Here is an 18881-nt window from a genome sequence, read left to right as displayed (position 1 = left end):
GCCAGGGCTTTCATTATTGTTTTTGTTTCTTTTAAAATTAATTTTTTTTGGGTGACATTGGTTAATAAGATCATATAGGTTTCAAGTGTACATTTTATGATATATAATCTATATTGCATTGTGTGCTCACCACCCAAAGTCAAATCGTCTTCCATCACCATATATTTGGCCCCCTTTACCTTTTACTACCCCAACCCCATTCCCTCTGGTAACCACCATGCTGTTGTCTGTGTCTATAAGTTTCGGTTTTATAACCCACATGAGTGAAATCATGTGGTTCTTAGCTTTTTCTGATTTATTTTGCTTAGCATAATATTCTCAAGGTCCATCTATGTTACCACAAATGGCAGTATGAGTCCTTTGTTCTGAGATTGGTCTCTTTTAGACAGTATATATGTATATGTATCATGTTTTCTTATCCATTTACTACCCTATGTCCTTTGATTGGAGCATGTAATTCTTTTACATTTAAGGTTATTATTAATAGGTACTTGTTTATTGCCACTTTTATTCTTTATGCCTGTGTTACTTCCTCCCTTTCTGTTTCTTCTTTTTACAGTAGTCCCTTTAGCATTTCTTGCATTGTTGGTTTGGTGGTAATAAACTCTCTTAGCCTTTTTTTGTCTGTGAAGCTCCTAATTTCACCTTCAATTTTGAATGATAGCCTTGCTGGATAGAGCATTCTTGGATTCAGTCCCTTGCTTTTCATCACTTTGTATACTTCATGCCATTCTATTCTGGCCTGATGTGTTTCTATTGAGAAATCATCTGATAGTCTAATGGAAGATCCCTTGTAGGTAACTTTCTGTCTCTCTCTGGCAGCCTTTAATATTATTTCTTTGTCTTTTACATTTGCTAATTTAATTATGGTGTGTCTTGGTGTAGGTCTTTTTACATTCATTTTGTTTGGGACTTTCTGTGCTTCCTGGACTTGTGTGACTTGTTTCTTCCCAAAGTAAGGGAAGTTTTTTGTCATTATTTCTTTGAACAGGTTTTCTATTCCTTGCTCAGCCTCCTCTCCTTCAAGGACCACTATTATGCAGATGTTGTTTTGTTTCATGTTGTCCCAAAGCTCCCTTAGACTCTCTTCCTGCCTTTTATTTTTTTTCCAGTTGCTGCTCTGAATGGGTGTTTTTTTTTCTACTTTGTCTTCTAACTCACTGATTCAGATTTCTAATCTACTGTTGAAACCTTCCATCGTGTCCTTTATTACAGCTATGCCATTCTTCATTTACTCTTGATTCTTACTCATGTTGGTGTATTTTTCATTCAGCTCCTTATAATTCTCATTGGTTTATGTATATTTGTCATGCAGACATATGAGCAACCTTATAACCATTACTCTGAATTCTTTCTCTGACAAATTACTTGCCTCCACTTCATTTAGTTCCATTTCTGGTGATTTCTCCTTTTCTTTTATTTGGGGGTTGTTTCTTTGTCTCCCCATTTTTTTCTGTTCCTTTGTATTTGTTTCTATATATTAGATCAAATTGCTATGCCACTCAAATTGTTGGGGGTTGATTTTATGTAGTAGATGTTTTGTGGGACCCAGTGGTGCAGTCTCTCAGGTTTCCTGAGCTGGGTATTCTAGGGAGGCCCTCTACTTTAGAATTTGGGTTCTCCTGTTGTAGTTGGGTTTTGAATGTTATTGTCCTATTCATGGATGAAGTCTCCAATCAGGATGTCTGATTATGTGGTTCACTCCCTACCATGTCATGCCAGCCGTTGTTGTGGAGGTGCACTGAACAGCATAAAATACAACAATACAAGACATGACACAGAAGAAACAGAACAAGACTGTACACAAGACCCCTCCAGCCCCAACAAGTGACCACCAGAGAATAGAGAATTTGGAAAGAGAGCAAGTATGATAGAAAAAAAGAAATAAAAAATATGGGGAGAAACACAACAAAACAAACAAACCAAAAAGCAGAAACAAAACACACCCAGCAAAGAGGAGGCAGAGTAGACAGAATCTCCTCCACTCCGGTCACTGAGGGCTCCTTGAGACTGTTCAGACCCATAATGCAGGGCTTAAATAAAGAAAATAAGGTTAAGGAGTTAGAGGAATAGGAGAAGGACCATGGTTTAGAATAACAGAGGGAGAAAAGAAATGAGAAGAGAAGAAAAAAAATTTTTTGAAAAGGAGTATAGAGGAGAGAGCAGATAGGTCTAAATTTAGGAAGTGAAGTTAAGAAATTAGGAGAAGAAGAAAAGAGAAAGAGAAGAGAGAAAAAAAGAAATTAAAAGTTGATTAGTGGGAAAAAAAGGAAAGAGAAAGTAAAAGAGGAAAGGAGCAGGGAAGAGGAAATTAGATATGTGAACAAAACAGAGACTAGAATAATAAATTAATAAAGTAGATACATAAATAAGATCAATTTAAAAAAAAAGGAGGAAGAAAGGAAGGAAAGAAAAAAGGGAAATGAAAAATGGGAGGAAAAAAAGAAAAGAGAAGAAAGAGGTATTAAATAAAAGTGAAGTGAACTGAGTTCGTTTGCTTCAGCTGAGTTTTAATGCCCCATTGGAGATAGCTTAGTCCCCCATTCTTCTGTTCTGTCTGCCAATTCTGGGCTTCCTGTTGGGTACTTAGGTGCTCATCACTGTCAGGCACTGTCTTTTGGCTTTTAGCACCCTGCTTGAAGCTCCAACCACTCCACTGGTCCACTGCTTCTGTCTGTCTCCACAGGCTTTGGCTGCAACCAGGAAGGGCCAGTCTGCCCTCTCTGCCTATCTGCCAGCTGTCAATCTTCATCACTCAAGAGTCTGTTTCTGACAGGGCTTTAGGTGGGGTTGGTGCTGTTTCGCTTTCAGGAACTCTGATGGGTGTTTTTTTTTTTTTTCTGTCCCAGAGCTACTCCTCCATGAGTGGCCCAAAATATTACTCTGGCCTAGGCTGGACAGAGATCCTTGTATGGAGACCAATGGGGTCAGCTGGGAGCCCTGTACTTTTTAATCAGTCTGGTTCCTAGAATAGTGGGGCTGATGGCCTCTCCTCCACTCCGGTCACTGAGGGCTCCTTGAGACTGTTTAGACCCATAAGCTTAGCCTCTGCCTTTGTTTCCTCAGTAAAGCTCAAAATGCAGGGTGTGGCAGGCTGTATCACCTAGGGTGGGTTTTTTCCCCCTTTACCTGTCCTCTAGCTGTTGGGAGGAGGTAGTTCCTCCCAGGGAAAATGGCTGTTTCGGTTTGGAAGTGTATGAATGACCCAATGCAGGACTCCTGGTTACTGCTTTTCCAAGTCTCCCTGCCATGCTTCCCAACCCCGCCTGTCCTCAGGCACCTCAAGTACACACATCTCTCCCTGTGCCAAAGCCTCCGGTGAGTAGTTGCAAATGAAAACTCCTGTGCTCTGGGTTTAGAGATAAAAATAAAAAGGCAATCGAAACGGGCTCTCTTCTCCACTGGCTCTAGTCTGCTGGGTCTAGACTCCACTGCCACCAGCAGTCCTGCTACCTTCTGCAGCTGCTTGGATGACAGGGGCACTGCAGGTCATGCCCTGTGGGTCAGGAAGTGCTGCTGGTCAGCTCACCTCCACCACCTCCTGCCAACATGTGGAGCCCTGCCTCTGCTCCCAGAGCAGTTCTCCCCGTAGCTCAGGTCCCTCCTCGCGGGGCTCCCCACCTCTCCAGATCTCACCCTTCCTACCAGTCCCCAGGTGCTTTCTGTCCTTCTTTGGTATAAGTCACCTCCTCAGCTGGACCACAGTTGGAAATTCCAGATGAATGTTCTCCAATTTAGTTGAATTTCCAGCCTGGCCCTGGGATGGGGTGCCCAACAGGTCTGCCTATTTGGTCTCCATTTTCTCCTCCCCCACACAAAAAAAATCTTCATTACTATTTTGACCCAGCAGCTATTTATATGTATGTTACTTAGTTACCAAATATTTGAATATTTTTCAGAGTTATATTTGTTTTAGATTGTCAATCCTGCTTTGTGACCAGGGTACATACATTGTATGACTCAAATCCTTTTGACTGACTCTTTTTATTAAGATTTATTTTATGACCCAGAGTATAGTATGTTTTAAGTATTCCATGAGTACTTGAGATGATTTTCTGTCTACTTGTTCTATCGCTTAAAGTGAGTGGTATTAAAATCTCAAACATACAGATGGTCAATAGACATATGAAAAAATGCTCAACGTCACTAATCATCAAAGAAATGCAAATTAAAACTACAATAAAATATCACCTCACGCCTGTCAGAATGGCTACCATCAGTAAATCAACAACAGTGTGCACAAGGATGTAGAGAAAAGGAAACCCTTGTGTATTTTTGGTGGGAATGCAGACTGGTGCAATCATTATGGAAAACAGTATGTAGTTTCCTCAAAAAATTAGATATGGAATTGCCATTTGACCCAGTGATCCCACTTCTGGGAATATATTCTAAGGATACCAAAATACCAATCAGAAAGAATATATGCACCCCTGAGTTTGTAGCAGTGTTATTTACAACTAGGGGCCCGGTCCATGAAATTCGTGCACTAGGGAGGGGTCCCTCAGCCCAGGCTGCCCCCTTCTCTCATACTGGGAGCACTCTGGGGATGTCCTACTGATGGCTTTGCAGGAGGCGACAGGGCTGATCAGGGGAAGGTGCAAGCCCAATCACCCCGCTGCTGCAGCCACTGCCAACTACCGCAGCCGCCAAGGTATTTTCATCAACATGGACTCCAGTCCCTTCACCATGAAAAAATGACAACTTTCTTTAGGCATTTTCAAGATGTCTCTTTCATAGGCTATGACATTTCTTTCTTTATTTTTCTTTTTATCCTCACCTGAGGATATGTTTCCATTGATTTTTTTCCCCTTCCCTCCAATCCCAGGCTCGGCCCCTTCCCAAGCCTAAAGCCTGCGCCTGTTGGCCGGCTGGGAGTGACCTGGGTGCCGAGGAGGTTCCCGGGACCCAGGTATGTATGCAAATTAACTGCCATCTTTGTTGGGTTAATTTGCGTACTCACTCTGATTGGCTGTGGGCGTAGCGGAGGTACGGTCAATTTACATGTTTCTCTATTATTAGGTAAGATAGCCAAGATATGGAAACAGCCCAAGTGCCCATCGTAGATGAGTGGCTAAAAATGATGTGGTACATTTATACCATGGAATACTACATGGCTATAAAAAAGAAGGATCTCTTACTTTTAGTGACATTATGGATGGACCTGGAGATTATTACTGTGCTAAATGCAGTAAGCCAGACAGAGAAAAGACAAATATCATATGTCATTTATATGTGGAATCTAATGAACAAAATAAACTAACGAACAAAATAGAACCAGAAGTATGGATACATCGAACAGACTGACATCAGTTAGGGAAGGTGGGGTGGGGGAGACTGGATGAAAAAAGGTGAAGAAATTAGCCAAAGAACATATATGCATAGCCCATCGACACAAACAGTGTGGTGATGGCCAGAGGGAGGGGGTATGGAGGCTAGGTGGAGGGCGGTAATGGGGGATAAAACTGGGGTCATCTGTAATAGTATCAACAATAAATAATTTTTTTAAAAATCTCAGAATATAATTGTAAATTTTTCTATTTTTATTTGAATTGTATCCATTTGTACTTCATGTATTTTGAAACTGTTATTAAGTGCATGATCATTTAGGATTGTTATGCTGCTTATTAATTTATCATTATGCAGTGACCTTGCTAATTGCTGATATTATTTTTTGCTCTGAAATTTACTTTAATGTTAAGATAGTCACTTACCTCATCCTTCTTTTATCAGGTGTTAGTGTTATTTATCTTATTTCTATGCTTTAAAAAAATTGTGTCTTTATGTTTAAATTTAAAGTGCATTTCTGACAAGTATCATGTAGTTGGGTCTTGGTTTTTTATCCAGTTGGACAATCTGTCTATTAATGGAGGTTTTTAGACAGTTTTCATTTAATGTGGTTGTTAATATAGTAGGTTTGAATCTGTCATTCATGTGTTTGATTTTTTTGGTTACATCTCTTTTACCTGTTTTTATATTTTTCTGTCTTTTATAGTCATCAAGTAATTTTTATGATTTAGTAGTATTTCTTTTGGCTTATTAGCTATAACTGTTGCTATTTTAGTGGTAGGTGTAGGACTGGTTTATGGTAAATGATTATAAGTTGTCATATTCTACAATATTATAGCACATCATCCTCTCTAATAAAGAGGGAATATGCTAATTGACCCTCATGCCATCGCAAAGATGGCGGCGCCCACAGCCAATGAGGGAATATGCTAATTGACTGCCACACCCTCAAACATGGCAGCGCCCACAGCCACAAGATGGTGGTGCCCAGTCCCCTCAGCCCCGCCAGGGCGGCAGGTGCACAGCAAGGCCGGTCCCCTGCCTCCAGAGTCCCCCAGTCCCCTCAGCCCCCCAGCCACCCAGGGCCGGCTCGAGGTGCAGGCAAGCCTCAGATGGCGGTTGCCCAGCTGCCCAGGGCTGGCCCGAGGCGCAGGCAAGCCTCGGATGGCAGCTGCCCAGCTGCCCAGGGCTGGCCCGGGCACAGGCAAGCCTCGGATGGTGGCTGCCCAGCTGCCCAGGGCCGCCCAAGGCTCAGGTAACCAGGGCCAGCTGAGGCTTGCACTGCCGGCAGTGGCAGCAGCAGAGGTGTGATGGGGGCATTGCCTTCCCCTGATTGCCAGTCGCCACCCACCCCTGAGGGCTCCCAGACTGTGAAAGGGAGCAGGCCGGGCTGAGGGACCCCCATCTAGTGCATGAATTTTCATGCACCAGGCCTCTAATATGTAATATAATAAAATTACAGTAATTTATTTTCATTTCTTCTCTGCTATCCAGATTTGTCCTGGATCTGTGGGATTATATTTTTCATTAAGTTTAGAAAGTTTTTGGTCATTGTTTCTTTAAATATTTTCTGTTCCTTCCTCCTGCTTCTTTATGCTACATTAGCCATTTATGGTTTCTCACAATTCACTGATGTGAAAGTTACTAATCTTTTATTTTGTGATTTCTAATATGCATTTATTCCCACCCAGCATATTTTTCATATCAGATATTATAATTTGCATCTCTATAAGTACTATTTGAGTTTTAGAATATAGGTTTCATGCCTCTACCTATTTTTTTTTAAGCTTGTTTTGTTATATAGTTGAGTTACTTAAAAACAGTTTGATCCTTTTTGGTCTTGCTCTTACGATTTGTTAGGTGAATCCAGAGCAGTGCTTGGCTAAGGACTAATTATTCCCCACTACTAAGGAGAGACCTTCCTGCCTACTCTATTCATTGTCCTGTGAGTTACGAGTTTTTCAGCCTGGCTAATGGGAATAGACACTCTTCCTGGTGCTGAGTGAGCACCAGGCACTGTTTCCTCTGCTCTTTTCACATGTTTGTTTTCCCCGGTCTCAAGTGATTTCCTCACAAGTATGCACTATGCATTACTCAGCTGAGTACCCTCTGCAGATCTCTAGGGTTTTTCTGTTCCACTCCCTCCTCCCCAGGGTCCAGACCTGTGATCTCTACCTGCCTTTGTTTTACCAGACCCTCAGCTTCATCACCTGAGTCAAGGAGTCTGGTGGACTCTACCTCAGTTCCTTCTCCCTGCGTTGTGGCCTGGAAATTCTCTCAAGGCAGTGAGCTGGGACATTCATTAGGCTCACTTCATTTGTTTCAGGAATCGTTGCCTTCATTACTTGAAGTCCATTGTCTTGAAAATAAGTTTTTAATGTGTTTTGTCTGTTTTGTTTTGGCTTGTTTCAGGTAGGAAGGTAAATCAGTACCTGTTGCTCCATCTTGCTAGAAGCAGATTGCATAGAACTTTTGCAGGTGCTGTAGTGTCTAGAATGCTCTCCTTCCTCCTTTGTCTGATTGCTTCCTGCTCATCCTGCCTTTGTCAGTGTAGCCATCCTCTCATGGGGAAATCTTCCCTGGGCCCAGTCTAGATCAAGTTCTGTTATGTGACCATAGAACTCTGTTTTCTGTGTATATATCTGATTTATGATGATCATTTTATTTGTCTTTCTCCACTGCTAGACTTTAAGCTAAATAAGAGCCAGGGGTTTTGTCTGTTTCATCTGCAGAGCTTAGTCTTCCACATGATAGGTACCCTTCAATGTATGAATGAATGTGAATATGCACAGTTCTTTATGTACAAAAATAATTTATATATTTTTCTATTTTTTTGTTTTCTTTCTTATGCAGATTCTATTAGCTTATTGAAAATCCAGGATGCAGTTCTTTCATATGAAAGATTAATAGAACTTAGAAAAAATCACTGTGAACTGCTTACTGGGAAAATTAAAAAAATGGAAAAGAGGATTAGTGGATTACAGAAGGAGCTATCAGAAACAAAAGAAATGAAATCACAATTAGAGCATCAAAAAGTGGAATGGGAACAAGAACTCTGCAATTTGAGGTATTGAATAATTTGGTTTTAAAGAAATATTTGAATATTTACTTTTATTCTACATATATGTAGGAAAAGTTTTGTTACTGCCTTCTTACCTTCTAAGATTTTATAGGGAAGAACACTTCTTTAGTAGTATGGAGTATGACATTTTTGGAAATAATATAGCAATTTTTAATAGTGCATACTTCTAGTAGTAAGTTAATGTATATTTTTATATGTCATTTGAATGACCATATAGAAGTTCACCAAATGGAAACCTCATTATTTATTTAATAAATTGAATTTTGGTTGTTTTTCATTATTGTGTATTATAATTAATGCTTCCAGGAATGTCCCATGTATGTTTATTTCTACATTTTTTATTATATACTCTGAATAAATTATTTAATAGAGTATTATTATTTGGTTACATGTAAGAACTTTTAAAAAGGATTTTTATTCATATTTCTAAATTGTTATCAAGGTAGTTCATACCAACAGAGTTATTAAATGACCATTTTTATCAAGACAGAAAATTAAAAAAAAAAACTAATGCAGTTCTAGTTTTAATATATGCATGAAATGAAAAGTGTAATAGAAACTGATGACTGATTAGTTTATTCAGCATCTTATACATAGATAAAATTAATTAAAAGGTCCGTACTGAAAGCATGTATTACTCTTTATTGTTGACTTAATATGAATTCTATTTTGTTCTAATAAGGATTTTAAAGTGAACTATAAAGTAAATAATGACTGACAAGAGAAGGTGTGGCTCGGTTGGTTGGAGCATTGTCCCATACACCTAAAGGTTGTGGGTTCAATTCCTGGTCAAGGCACATACCTAGGTTGTGGATTTGATCCCCGGTCAGGGCAACCAATCAATGTTCTTTTTCACAATGATGTTTCTCTCTGTCTCTCTCTCTTCCCTTCTTTCTCAAATCAGTAAGCATATCCTTGACGAAGAAGAAAGTCTTCTAAAAAAAAGAAACAAAAAGTATAGAGTAACAGATAAAGACTCCCTAGACTAGTCTTAGAGTACAGTAGTCAGTGGATATGTCTTCTGTAAAAGACATCTGCAGATGCTGACTTTCACTGTAAATCATTTTAGGGGTACCTATATATTTTGTCAAGCTGAAATTTTATTTCTAGTGAATTTATAAACTTGTTTGTAAACAACTGCTCTTTCTAATTAGTAACTAAGTTATTTTTCCTAATGGAAGAGTAATTATGACTGCGGAAATAGGCTAATTTCAACTTTACCTTTACTGAATAATTTCAAATTTTCTTTCCTATATTATTTACCAGAGTTACTATTGACTAAAGCTTACTAAGTAGAAGAATGTTTTCTCATTGCTGCCTTTCAGGTATATATAACTTTTGGAAGAGATTTAAGTGAGAAATAAAAACATGAGACCTGGCAAGGAAAAAAATGCAAGAACGTAGGAATTTAATTAGGATAATAAACCAACATATGTACAACCATATTATAAAATGAACATTTTATTTTCTAATAAAATGAATTTTAAGATAAGTGCATTTAACTGCAGATTTACCTTAAAAGAAGAAAAAGAAAAGAGAAGAAATACTGATTTGTTATATGACAAAATTAGGGAGCAGTTAAGAAATAAAGAAGAGCAATATATTAAAGAAGTTGAAGTGAACCAACAACTTGAAACCACTCTTAGAACACTAGAGATGGAATTGAAAATTATAAGAAAGAATTTAAATCAGGTAAATTTATCTTCGGTAAAATTTCTTATTTCTTATAGTATTTCATCAATATTTATAATATCCCTTTGGTTTAATTTATATTATTTAAGTTTAAAGCAATTCAAAAATGTTTTCTCATTCAAAATATGAACTATGACACATATAATTAAAACTATCAATTTATTGCAACTCTTGACATTTAATAAATGCTATGTTTATCCTTTCTAAATGAAGAAATGGAAGGTAAATTGAGTTTAACCATTAACATAAATATTAATTTTGGCTTTTTAAAATGTTTAACATGCAGGATAAGTTGCCTTGAGACCGTGATAGAAGTCAAATGTTTCATAAAGACATTTCACAGTACTGTTTTTTGGGGGGTTTTTTTTGCTCTTTAACAAGTTAGCTGTGATTTAAGTTAAGATTTGAGTTTTTCATGGAAGTTAAGATCCTTGTGTTTTAAAAGGCTATCTTCTTTTAACAGTTTTTTAAAGGTTCTGCTCTTAAGCTTATAACTTCTTAATGGTATGAGTGCAAAAAACTAATGAAATGTGTCTCTAGGTTGTAGAAGAGCGAAATGACATACAGAGGCAACTTTCTCGAGAACAGAACGCCAGAATATTACAAGATGGAATTCTGACCAATCACCTGTGCAAAGAAAAGGAGATAGAAATAGCTCATAAGAAAATGAATTCTGAGGTATTTTGTTTAGTAATTTTCAAATGCTCTTGTGCATGAATTTGTGTGCATATATTTAAAAAACCAGTACTGTATATAATGGAAAGTATAGAGGGTTGTAAAAGCATATCTCTGTGTTTGTGCACAATACACAAAATCCTGAATTTGCTTGTTTTTTTAACCTCTCCATTCAAGATTGTCTATAAATGAATGAGTTCAGTGATAGATGTACAAGTGCTTAGGACAATGACTAGATGATCAGTTATTAGTTGATGTAGTTCTTATAACTGACTATGAAAGTATTAGAAGAGTAGTATATCTATGGGATATTCTCAGGAAAAAAAAAGAATTATAGGAAGTTTAATCTGTCCTAATATATGCAGAATATGTTAATATTCTTACTGTGGGGTAGCTGTATATTCAGAGTGTACAGTCAATATTTATTTTATTTTAAAGATTTCCACCTGCTAATATAAATCCTATGAACCTTTTCTTTCTGTTTCTTGTTTGTTTGTTTAAGTTTTTAAAATAGGTTTGAGAGAGAGAACAAGGAAGAGAGAGAGAGAAACATCAATGTGAAGAGAAACATCGATTGGTTGCTTCCTGCACAAGGCCTGACTGGGGATCAAACCTGAGACCCTTTGGTCCATGGGATGATGCTCCAACCAGCTGTGCCACACTGCCAGGGCTGAGACCGTACACTCAATTTTTAAATGTAATCAGATTTATTAATCTTTTATTTTATGCCTTCTGGGTTTGTGATAATTCAGAGAAAGGCCTTTCTAATTTTGAGACTCTTAAAAATTCTCTTATGATTCCTTTTTCACTTTTATGGATTCATCATCTTATATTAAATTTTTGAACTTTGGGGAATTGTATAAATTTGGAGGTTTGGATCCAACTCCATTTTTTTCTAGTGGGATATCCACTTATTGCAACCTTTTTTATTATATAAACATATAGGTTATTCTTTAATTTGAGAATATATCATGATATGTCATTTCAATGAGTGCTAGCTTAAAGTCTTTGTTTTACTTAGGTTTCCGATAGTTATGAAAAAGAAAAAACTTTGTTGCATGAAAATCACATGTTTCAGGATGAAATTACCAAGCTAAGACTGGAAATAGACACAGTAAAAAATCAAAACCAGGAAATGGAAAAGAAATATTTTGAGGACATTGCAATTGTCAAAGAAAAGAATGACCATCTTCAAAAGACAATAAAACTGAATGAGGAAACATTAACAAAAACAATATTTCAACATAACGGACAGCTTGATGTTCTGACAGCTGAGAATACAATGCTAAACTCTAAACTGGAGAATGAGAAACAAAACAGAGAAAGACTGGAAGCAGAAGTTGAATCATACCGGTCTAGACTGGCTACTGCTATACAGGATTATGAGCTCTGTCAGACATCAAAAAGAGACCTACAATTTGCTTTCCAGCGAGAAAAAGATGAATGGTTTTGTTTACGGGACAAAATGAATTTTGATATGTCTAACCTAAAAGATAGCAATGAAGTTCTTTCTCAACAACTTTCTAAAGCAGAAAGTAAATTCAATAGCCTAGAAATTGAGCTTCATCACACAAGAGATGCTCTCAGAGAAAGAACATTGGTTTTGGAAGGTGTACAAAGAGACCTAAGCCAAACACAGTGTCAAAAGAAGGAAATTGAACACATGTATCAAAAGGAACAAGTTAAAGTGAATAAATATGTTGGAAAGCAGGGATCCTTAGAGGAGAGGTTATCTCACCTACAGAGTGAAAATATGTTGCTTCGACAGCAACTGGATGATGCTCACAACAAAGCTGACAGTAAAGAAAAGACAGTCATTAATATCCAAGATCAGTTTCAGGATATCATAAAAATATTTCAAGCTGAAAGTGAAAAGCAAGGTCTTATACTGAATGAAAGAAATAAGGAGTTAATCAGTGAATGCAATCATTTAAAAGAAAGAATGTATCAATATGAAAATGATAAAGTGGAAAGAGATGTAAGTATTCTGAAAGATAAATATTTTTCAAATTTCCTAAAAGAAAATTCAAAGTAATATTTGATGATGGCTAATTGTTGAATCTAGCTGAATATTAAAAATACATAGATTACAAATGTGTTTGCTCGATCAGCTTAAAAGAAGACATTGTATCTAGCAAATGAACATTAAACCTGAGAGGTACTTTGTTTTGAGTAGAGACATTGTGTTACCCATGAAATTTTAAGAGTTTAAGTTATAGATTGTTAATAGGTTTATAGATTGATATTAATAATTTAGTCTTATACTGATAAATAATAATTTTAATCTTTCTGTCACCATATTTTAACACCATTGGAAAGCGGATAAATGGAAATGCTATACCTAAAATTAGCATTTTGAAATTAAGATTCAATTAAATATATTATCTTGACAGTTAAGTTCAGATTTTCCAGATGAACTGAAGTGTAGATGTTGTATCTCATAGTATCTTTCCTTCAGTGGCTTCTTATACATTTTAGTAGTTATAATGTTATTTTTATTCATGTCAATTTGAAAGAAATTTGGTAGTGTTTCAGTCTCAAGTAGTATATTCTTATGACATCTCAATTCTTTAGAAGCATCTACTTAATTAAATCATATTTTGGGTCAAGTATGATGAGTTTTAGCAAAACTATACTTGATTCAATCTTTTCACTACTGTTTGCAATTTTCTTTGAATATTTTTACAAGTAATTTACTCATATTTCTCATTTCAAGGCCAAATTACTATCGTTTGGAGATAAGTTTCTCCAAAGAGAAAATTGTAGCTTTCTGTGATTTATTAATTTGGCATTGTATCTCTATTCAGACTAGTGAGGGGTGGCAGGGTTTATATGTAGCAGGGAGGGAGGCCAAGGCCATTGGAATGACTTCACTTTTCTTCTGAGATAGGAAACTATTGGAAGAATTTGAGCAGGAGATTGAATATGCAAGGAACTCTAAAGTTACTTGAATACTTGAAGCCTCTGATAAAAGAAAAAAGAGAATGTTCTGCAATATTGAATTTCCTACCACTTGATTCACCTACGTACCCATTTTTCTTTCAGACATCAGTAGATTGTAAAGCTTTGAGATTCATGAGGGGGGAATTAAAAGGGGGGTTGAATCAATTGTCTAAGTAACCTAATACTGATTAGGCAAGAGGATTACATTTTCTCTGTCTTTAACCTGATTGAGCAAACAGGAATGTGTCCATATGAGAAAAAGAAGGCAAATGGATGTAGGTGGTGATATTTTTCCAGTTCTATATTATGCTAATAATATATGACTCTAACAAAGTACAAACAGAATGGGGCAAAGGTAGGTTTATAGTTGCTCAAACAGAGAATAATACAATAATTAATAAAATAACAATACAAGAATAAACTCTGTTTTACGTATTCACAACCGTAAACCTTCTTTTGCTTCATCCTGTATGTGAAGTTATTTATTATTAACATAATTTAATAATAATGCAATTTATAAAATCAGAAATATCTTACCTAGGCAGTTGTGAGACAACTTCAACAAGAACTGGCTGATACACTAAAAAAACAGTCTATGTCAGAGGCTTCACTGGAGGTTACATCACGTTATCGTATGAATTTAGAAGATGAGAAACAAGAGTTAAAGAAGGAACTAGATCAAAGCAGAAGTCAGGTATGTATGAAATTTAGCCTGTCATCAGTTAATCTATAGCTGGTTAAATAATAAAGTGTTTTAGGGTACTACTTTTCATGGGCAGCTTTCTTTTGTATTTTTATTGTAATTAATTATAATTTTATTGTCTTTATAATGTGCTTATTTCTGAAACCCTGGCTTTAATTCTGCCACTTATATTTTATAGTTTTTTTTCTTAATAATATTTACCCTTAGGAAAGTTGAGAAAAATGCATCATTCTTCATGGAAGTCAAGAGAGTTTTTTCTACTAAAAAATAACTTTAGTGATATCTCCATTATCATGATGAGACAGCCAGGTGAAATCAGAGGATAATATTTAATGGGATGTTGCAGAAAATTGTTTTGTTTCTTCACTTTGGTGAATGGATATAGAATCTATTTATATCACAGCTTTCAGAATAACTTGTACAGGAAGTTCATTATACAAAACAGTTGAAGTAGGCATAGCCTTCATTTCTCTCCCTTAGAAATATTATAAAAGCATGGAAATATTCAGATCATTATAGTATGTACATCCACAACAGACAATTAAGAAAATGAAAATTAGATCCACCATTGGATTAAAAAACACACCTGTATTTATATAATTCACATATCATATAATTTGCTTATTTAAATTGTACATTTCAATATTTTTGACATATTTAGAGAGTTGTCTGCCTATCACCTCAGTCAATTATAGAATATTTGTATTATTCCAAAATAACAAACTCCATACCTTTTAGCTGTCACTACCAGCTTCTCATCTCGCCCTGCACCAGGCAACAACCAGTCTACTTTCTGTCTCTCTAGATTTGCCTGTTCTGTGTATCTCATATATGTGCAGTCTCACAAATTGCAGTCCTTTGTGACTGGCTTCTTTGACTTACTGTCACATTTTAAAGGTTCATCCATATTATGACACATCAATATTTTATGTATTTCTTTTTTTCTCAGAATAATACCTCATTGTGTGGCTCAACCACTTATCCATTCATCAGTTGATGGAACTTTGTATTGTTCTCACTTTTTGGCTGTTAATAATTCTACTATGTACATTAGGGTACAAGTTATTATGTGAGATGTTTTTCTTTCCCTGGCATTGGATTTTCTCCTCTGAGAGAACTGGGCTGATTTCAGCATCTCTTGGCCTTTACTCATGTTATCCACTCTGTCTTTTCAGTCTCTATTCTTCTTGCTTAATCCTGCATGTATTCAGACCTGGCTCCCAATCTCTCCTTCTCCATGAAGCATGCTCTGACTGTTCAAACACTCACTGACCTCTTTCTTTTCAGCACTTGTCATCTTGTCTGTCCAGAACAATTTGGCCCTCAGTTTTACATTTTTTAAATTATTTTCACGAAAGATAATCTTGTCTTTCTAAGTATAAGTTTGTCTTTGGAGCATATTATTAGATATGATGATTCCTATCCTTGTATAACTTGAAAATATTTTAGCTTAACTATTGTTAGGATTAAATACTTTATACTACACCATACTTTCTTCTTGTAAATGTTGACGTAATTAATCATTTATTTTCAATGTATTTTAAGCAATTAAATATAAATATAATAGAGAATTGTTTAATCAGAAGCTCATCTTTTTTACCCTCACTGTAAGAATATATATATATATATATATATATATATATATATATATATATCAGTCTTCCTTGACTATGCAGCCAGAACTGGGATTTACAGATTTATAGCACTTTGCAAACTCTGGAATGGCTTTTCTGGTATGCTATACCACATCACCTTAATGTACTCATCAGAGTACTTACTAAAGCAGCCCAACATAAACAGTTCCTGGAAATGAATGGATTTGGGAACTTGGATTTAGCAATAAAAAACACACCTGTATTTATATAATTATCTCCATGTTAGCGGTTTTCTCTTATAAGTCATGTACTCAGTCCAGGAGGTACTGTTTGCATTGTAGCTCGAGATGATTGCCCACGGATAAGTGCAGAGAGGAAGTATGTTATAAATTATTATAAGCAGAAAAGTACTGTTGGCTAGTAGAATTGGTGAAAGCTTTTTGATCTACTGGGCCTCCTGCTCCCCATTGGCTGCCACGGTCAATGGTATGAAGAATGATTTCAGAGTAACTTGTACAAGAGATCACTTCCATTGACATACCATTTGCCTAAAGTATAAAATTTTATTAGAACATAAAATATAGCAACAATAATAATAATGCTAACTACAGACCCTTAGCGTATGCCATGGGCCGCATAAGTACTTTACGTATGTTCCCAATTTAATCTTCCCAACATCCTAGTAAGGTAAATGCCATTATTATCTCCATTTTACAGATGAAGAAAGTGACACAGGAAATTTAAGTAATTTGCTCAAATTCACACAGCTAATAACTGGGGGATTTGGGATGCAAACCCAGGCATTCTGGCTCCTGTTTAGAGTCTGCCTCTCAAGCTATTCCATGAAACTTCTAGGTGTCAATGAAAGCGGCATGTTAACTCTCATAAGCACTGGAATAGCCATGGCCATTCACATTTCTGAATATTTAAAATTATAGTTGATGTGGTGCTTGAATACAAAATACAAATGTTTATCATAAGGTAATTTTCTATTTTAACCCATTTGACCAATTTATAAATTTGTATATTTATTTGATACATATAATTTTAAAACCTGAATAATGTTTTTGTTTTAGTACTAGAGGAGAGGTTGTGAATTTTTCTGGAAAGGGCCAGGTAGTAAATATTTTAGGCTTTGTGGGCCATGAGGTCTCTGTTGTCACAACTCAGCTCTGCTGTTTGGCACAAAGTAGCCATAAAAAAATGCACATGAAAGAGTGTGGCTGTGTTGCAATAAAATTTTAGTTACAAAAACTGGTAGATTTGTACTAGACTGTCAGTAGTTAAAAGTATTTTTTTCCCTTTATTTTAGTTGCAAGAAGCACAAGATCGATGTACTGCGGCTGTAAGATGTGCTGAGGAGACGCAAGATCACATGCAAAAGTATAATTAAAACAGCACAGAAAATATTTATAAAGCAGATGAGCAGTATCATATGAGAATTAGATCAATTATTGTAGGAAAAACATCTGTGTTAAGCTGGATAAATATTTCAGCTTTGAGCTACTTTGAAATGCATAATTTGTGTACATTATCTCTAAATTTTACACATTACCCACAAAACACAACTAGAAAAATGGCCTAATTGCCAAATCATCTACTTTTCAAATTTTAAGATTTTATGTAATTGCACCTTCAGAAATCTTTTTCAGAAATTATTTGGTATTTTTTATATCTATGTGTGAGAATAACTATTGTAAAATATACATTTTAGGCTCGAAATTGAAAATGCCGAGTTAAAAGTTACAATAAAAAAGCAAGAACACAAAATTGAACAGCTTCAGACAAACCTGTTGGGAAACAATTCGGTAAGTCAATCTCTTAATTTCCACAAACTAAAAATGAATTTTTATTTCTCTAGTAGTAGTATATAAGATATTTTGGACATCATGAAAGTCTCACTGATTAAAGTATTTATTGTATTCATATGGTAATACTTGGTTTTAGTAATGTAATTCCTCTTTATAGAGGAAATTTACTGAATTCATTAAATTAGTGGTTTTTACAGCAAGATTTTAATAAAAAGATTGTGATAGTCTAGAAGCAATATTTGATATATATCACATTTTCTTTATCTATTCATTTTTCCAACATATGGGTATTTCTAGCTTCTGGCTGTTGTTATAATAATGCTGATATAGACATTACAAATATTTGAGTCCAGAAATTTGAGTAATGATTTAATCTACAATTCTGAATTTCTCTTGTAATATAAACCCTTCAGTGAGATTTTGTAAATGAATTACTTTTAATGTTCTAATTTGTTCTCTTCATCAAGAATGAATACTAGGTCATTATGCATGTGTTTTTTGAAAGGAGTATATTTTTTCCCTTTGCTGGATTTTTCCAGTTTTTAAAAATATATATCTTTATTGATTTCAGAGAGGAAGGGAGAGGGAGAGAGCAATATAAACATCAATAATGAGAGAGAATCATTGGTTGGCTGTTTCATGCATGCCCCACACTGGGGATCAAGCTTGCAACCCGGGCATGTGCCTGGGACTGCAATCTCATGGTTCACAGGTAGACACTCAACCACTGAGCCACACCAGCTGGGCCCTTTGCTGGATTTTAAAAAAGAAAAGAGATGCCAATGAAAAAGTAGGAAAGGCTGCTCAATCAGGGCCTTACATAGCAACATATTATTCTAGCACTGCAAATTTGCAGATTATTTATTTTCTATTCACTTGTGCTAATCAGCCTTTCAAAGATTTAACAATCCAATCTCAGAAAAGATGGGTGTGTAATCCATTACTTTAATTTTTTAATGAATGGTGAAAACTACATAACTCATTACCCAGCAGAACAGGTTTCTCCTGCCGTTCATACTTTCATCTGTAGGAGAGGCTACCTATAATTTAAGATCAGAAGATTGCACTGTGAACCCGAAGTTGGAGCAGCCAGG

General features: G+C 35.9%; 1 protein-coding gene across 9 annotated transcripts in view; it reads left to right on the top strand.

The window, feature by feature from the left end:
- The window catches only part of LOC308252626 (ankyrin repeat domain-containing protein 26-like), a 141693-nt gene that overhangs the window by 87700 nt on the left and 35112 nt on the right, over positions 1 to 18881 (top strand). For 8 of the 9 annotated variants that reach the window (XM_080677401.1, XM_080677400.1, XM_080677398.1 and 5 more), the window contains 7 exons: positions 8140 to 8353; positions 9877 to 10060; positions 10601 to 10738; positions 11757 to 12713; positions 14220 to 14372; positions 17289 to 17359; positions 17691 to 17784. In XM_080677401.1, coding sequence (XP_080533527.1) covers positions 8140 to 8353; positions 9877 to 10060; positions 10601 to 10738; positions 11757 to 12713; positions 14220 to 14372; positions 17289 to 17359; positions 17691 to 17784 — 1811 coding nt within the window. The remainder of the gene's footprint in view (positions 1 to 8139; positions 8354 to 9876; positions 10061 to 10600; positions 10739 to 11756; positions 12714 to 14219; positions 14373 to 17288; positions 17360 to 17690; positions 17785 to 18881) is intronic. The other variant, XM_080677399.1, reaches the window with a different exon arrangement.

The sequence above is a fragment of the Plecotus auritus genome (assembly GCF_963455305.1).
Source record: "Plecotus auritus genome assembly, chromosome: 1".
NCBI classification, from domain to species: domain Eukaryota; kingdom Metazoa; phylum Chordata; class Mammalia; order Chiroptera; family Vespertilionidae; genus Plecotus; species Plecotus auritus.
This window is presented reverse-complemented; position numbering and strand designations above follow the sequence as displayed.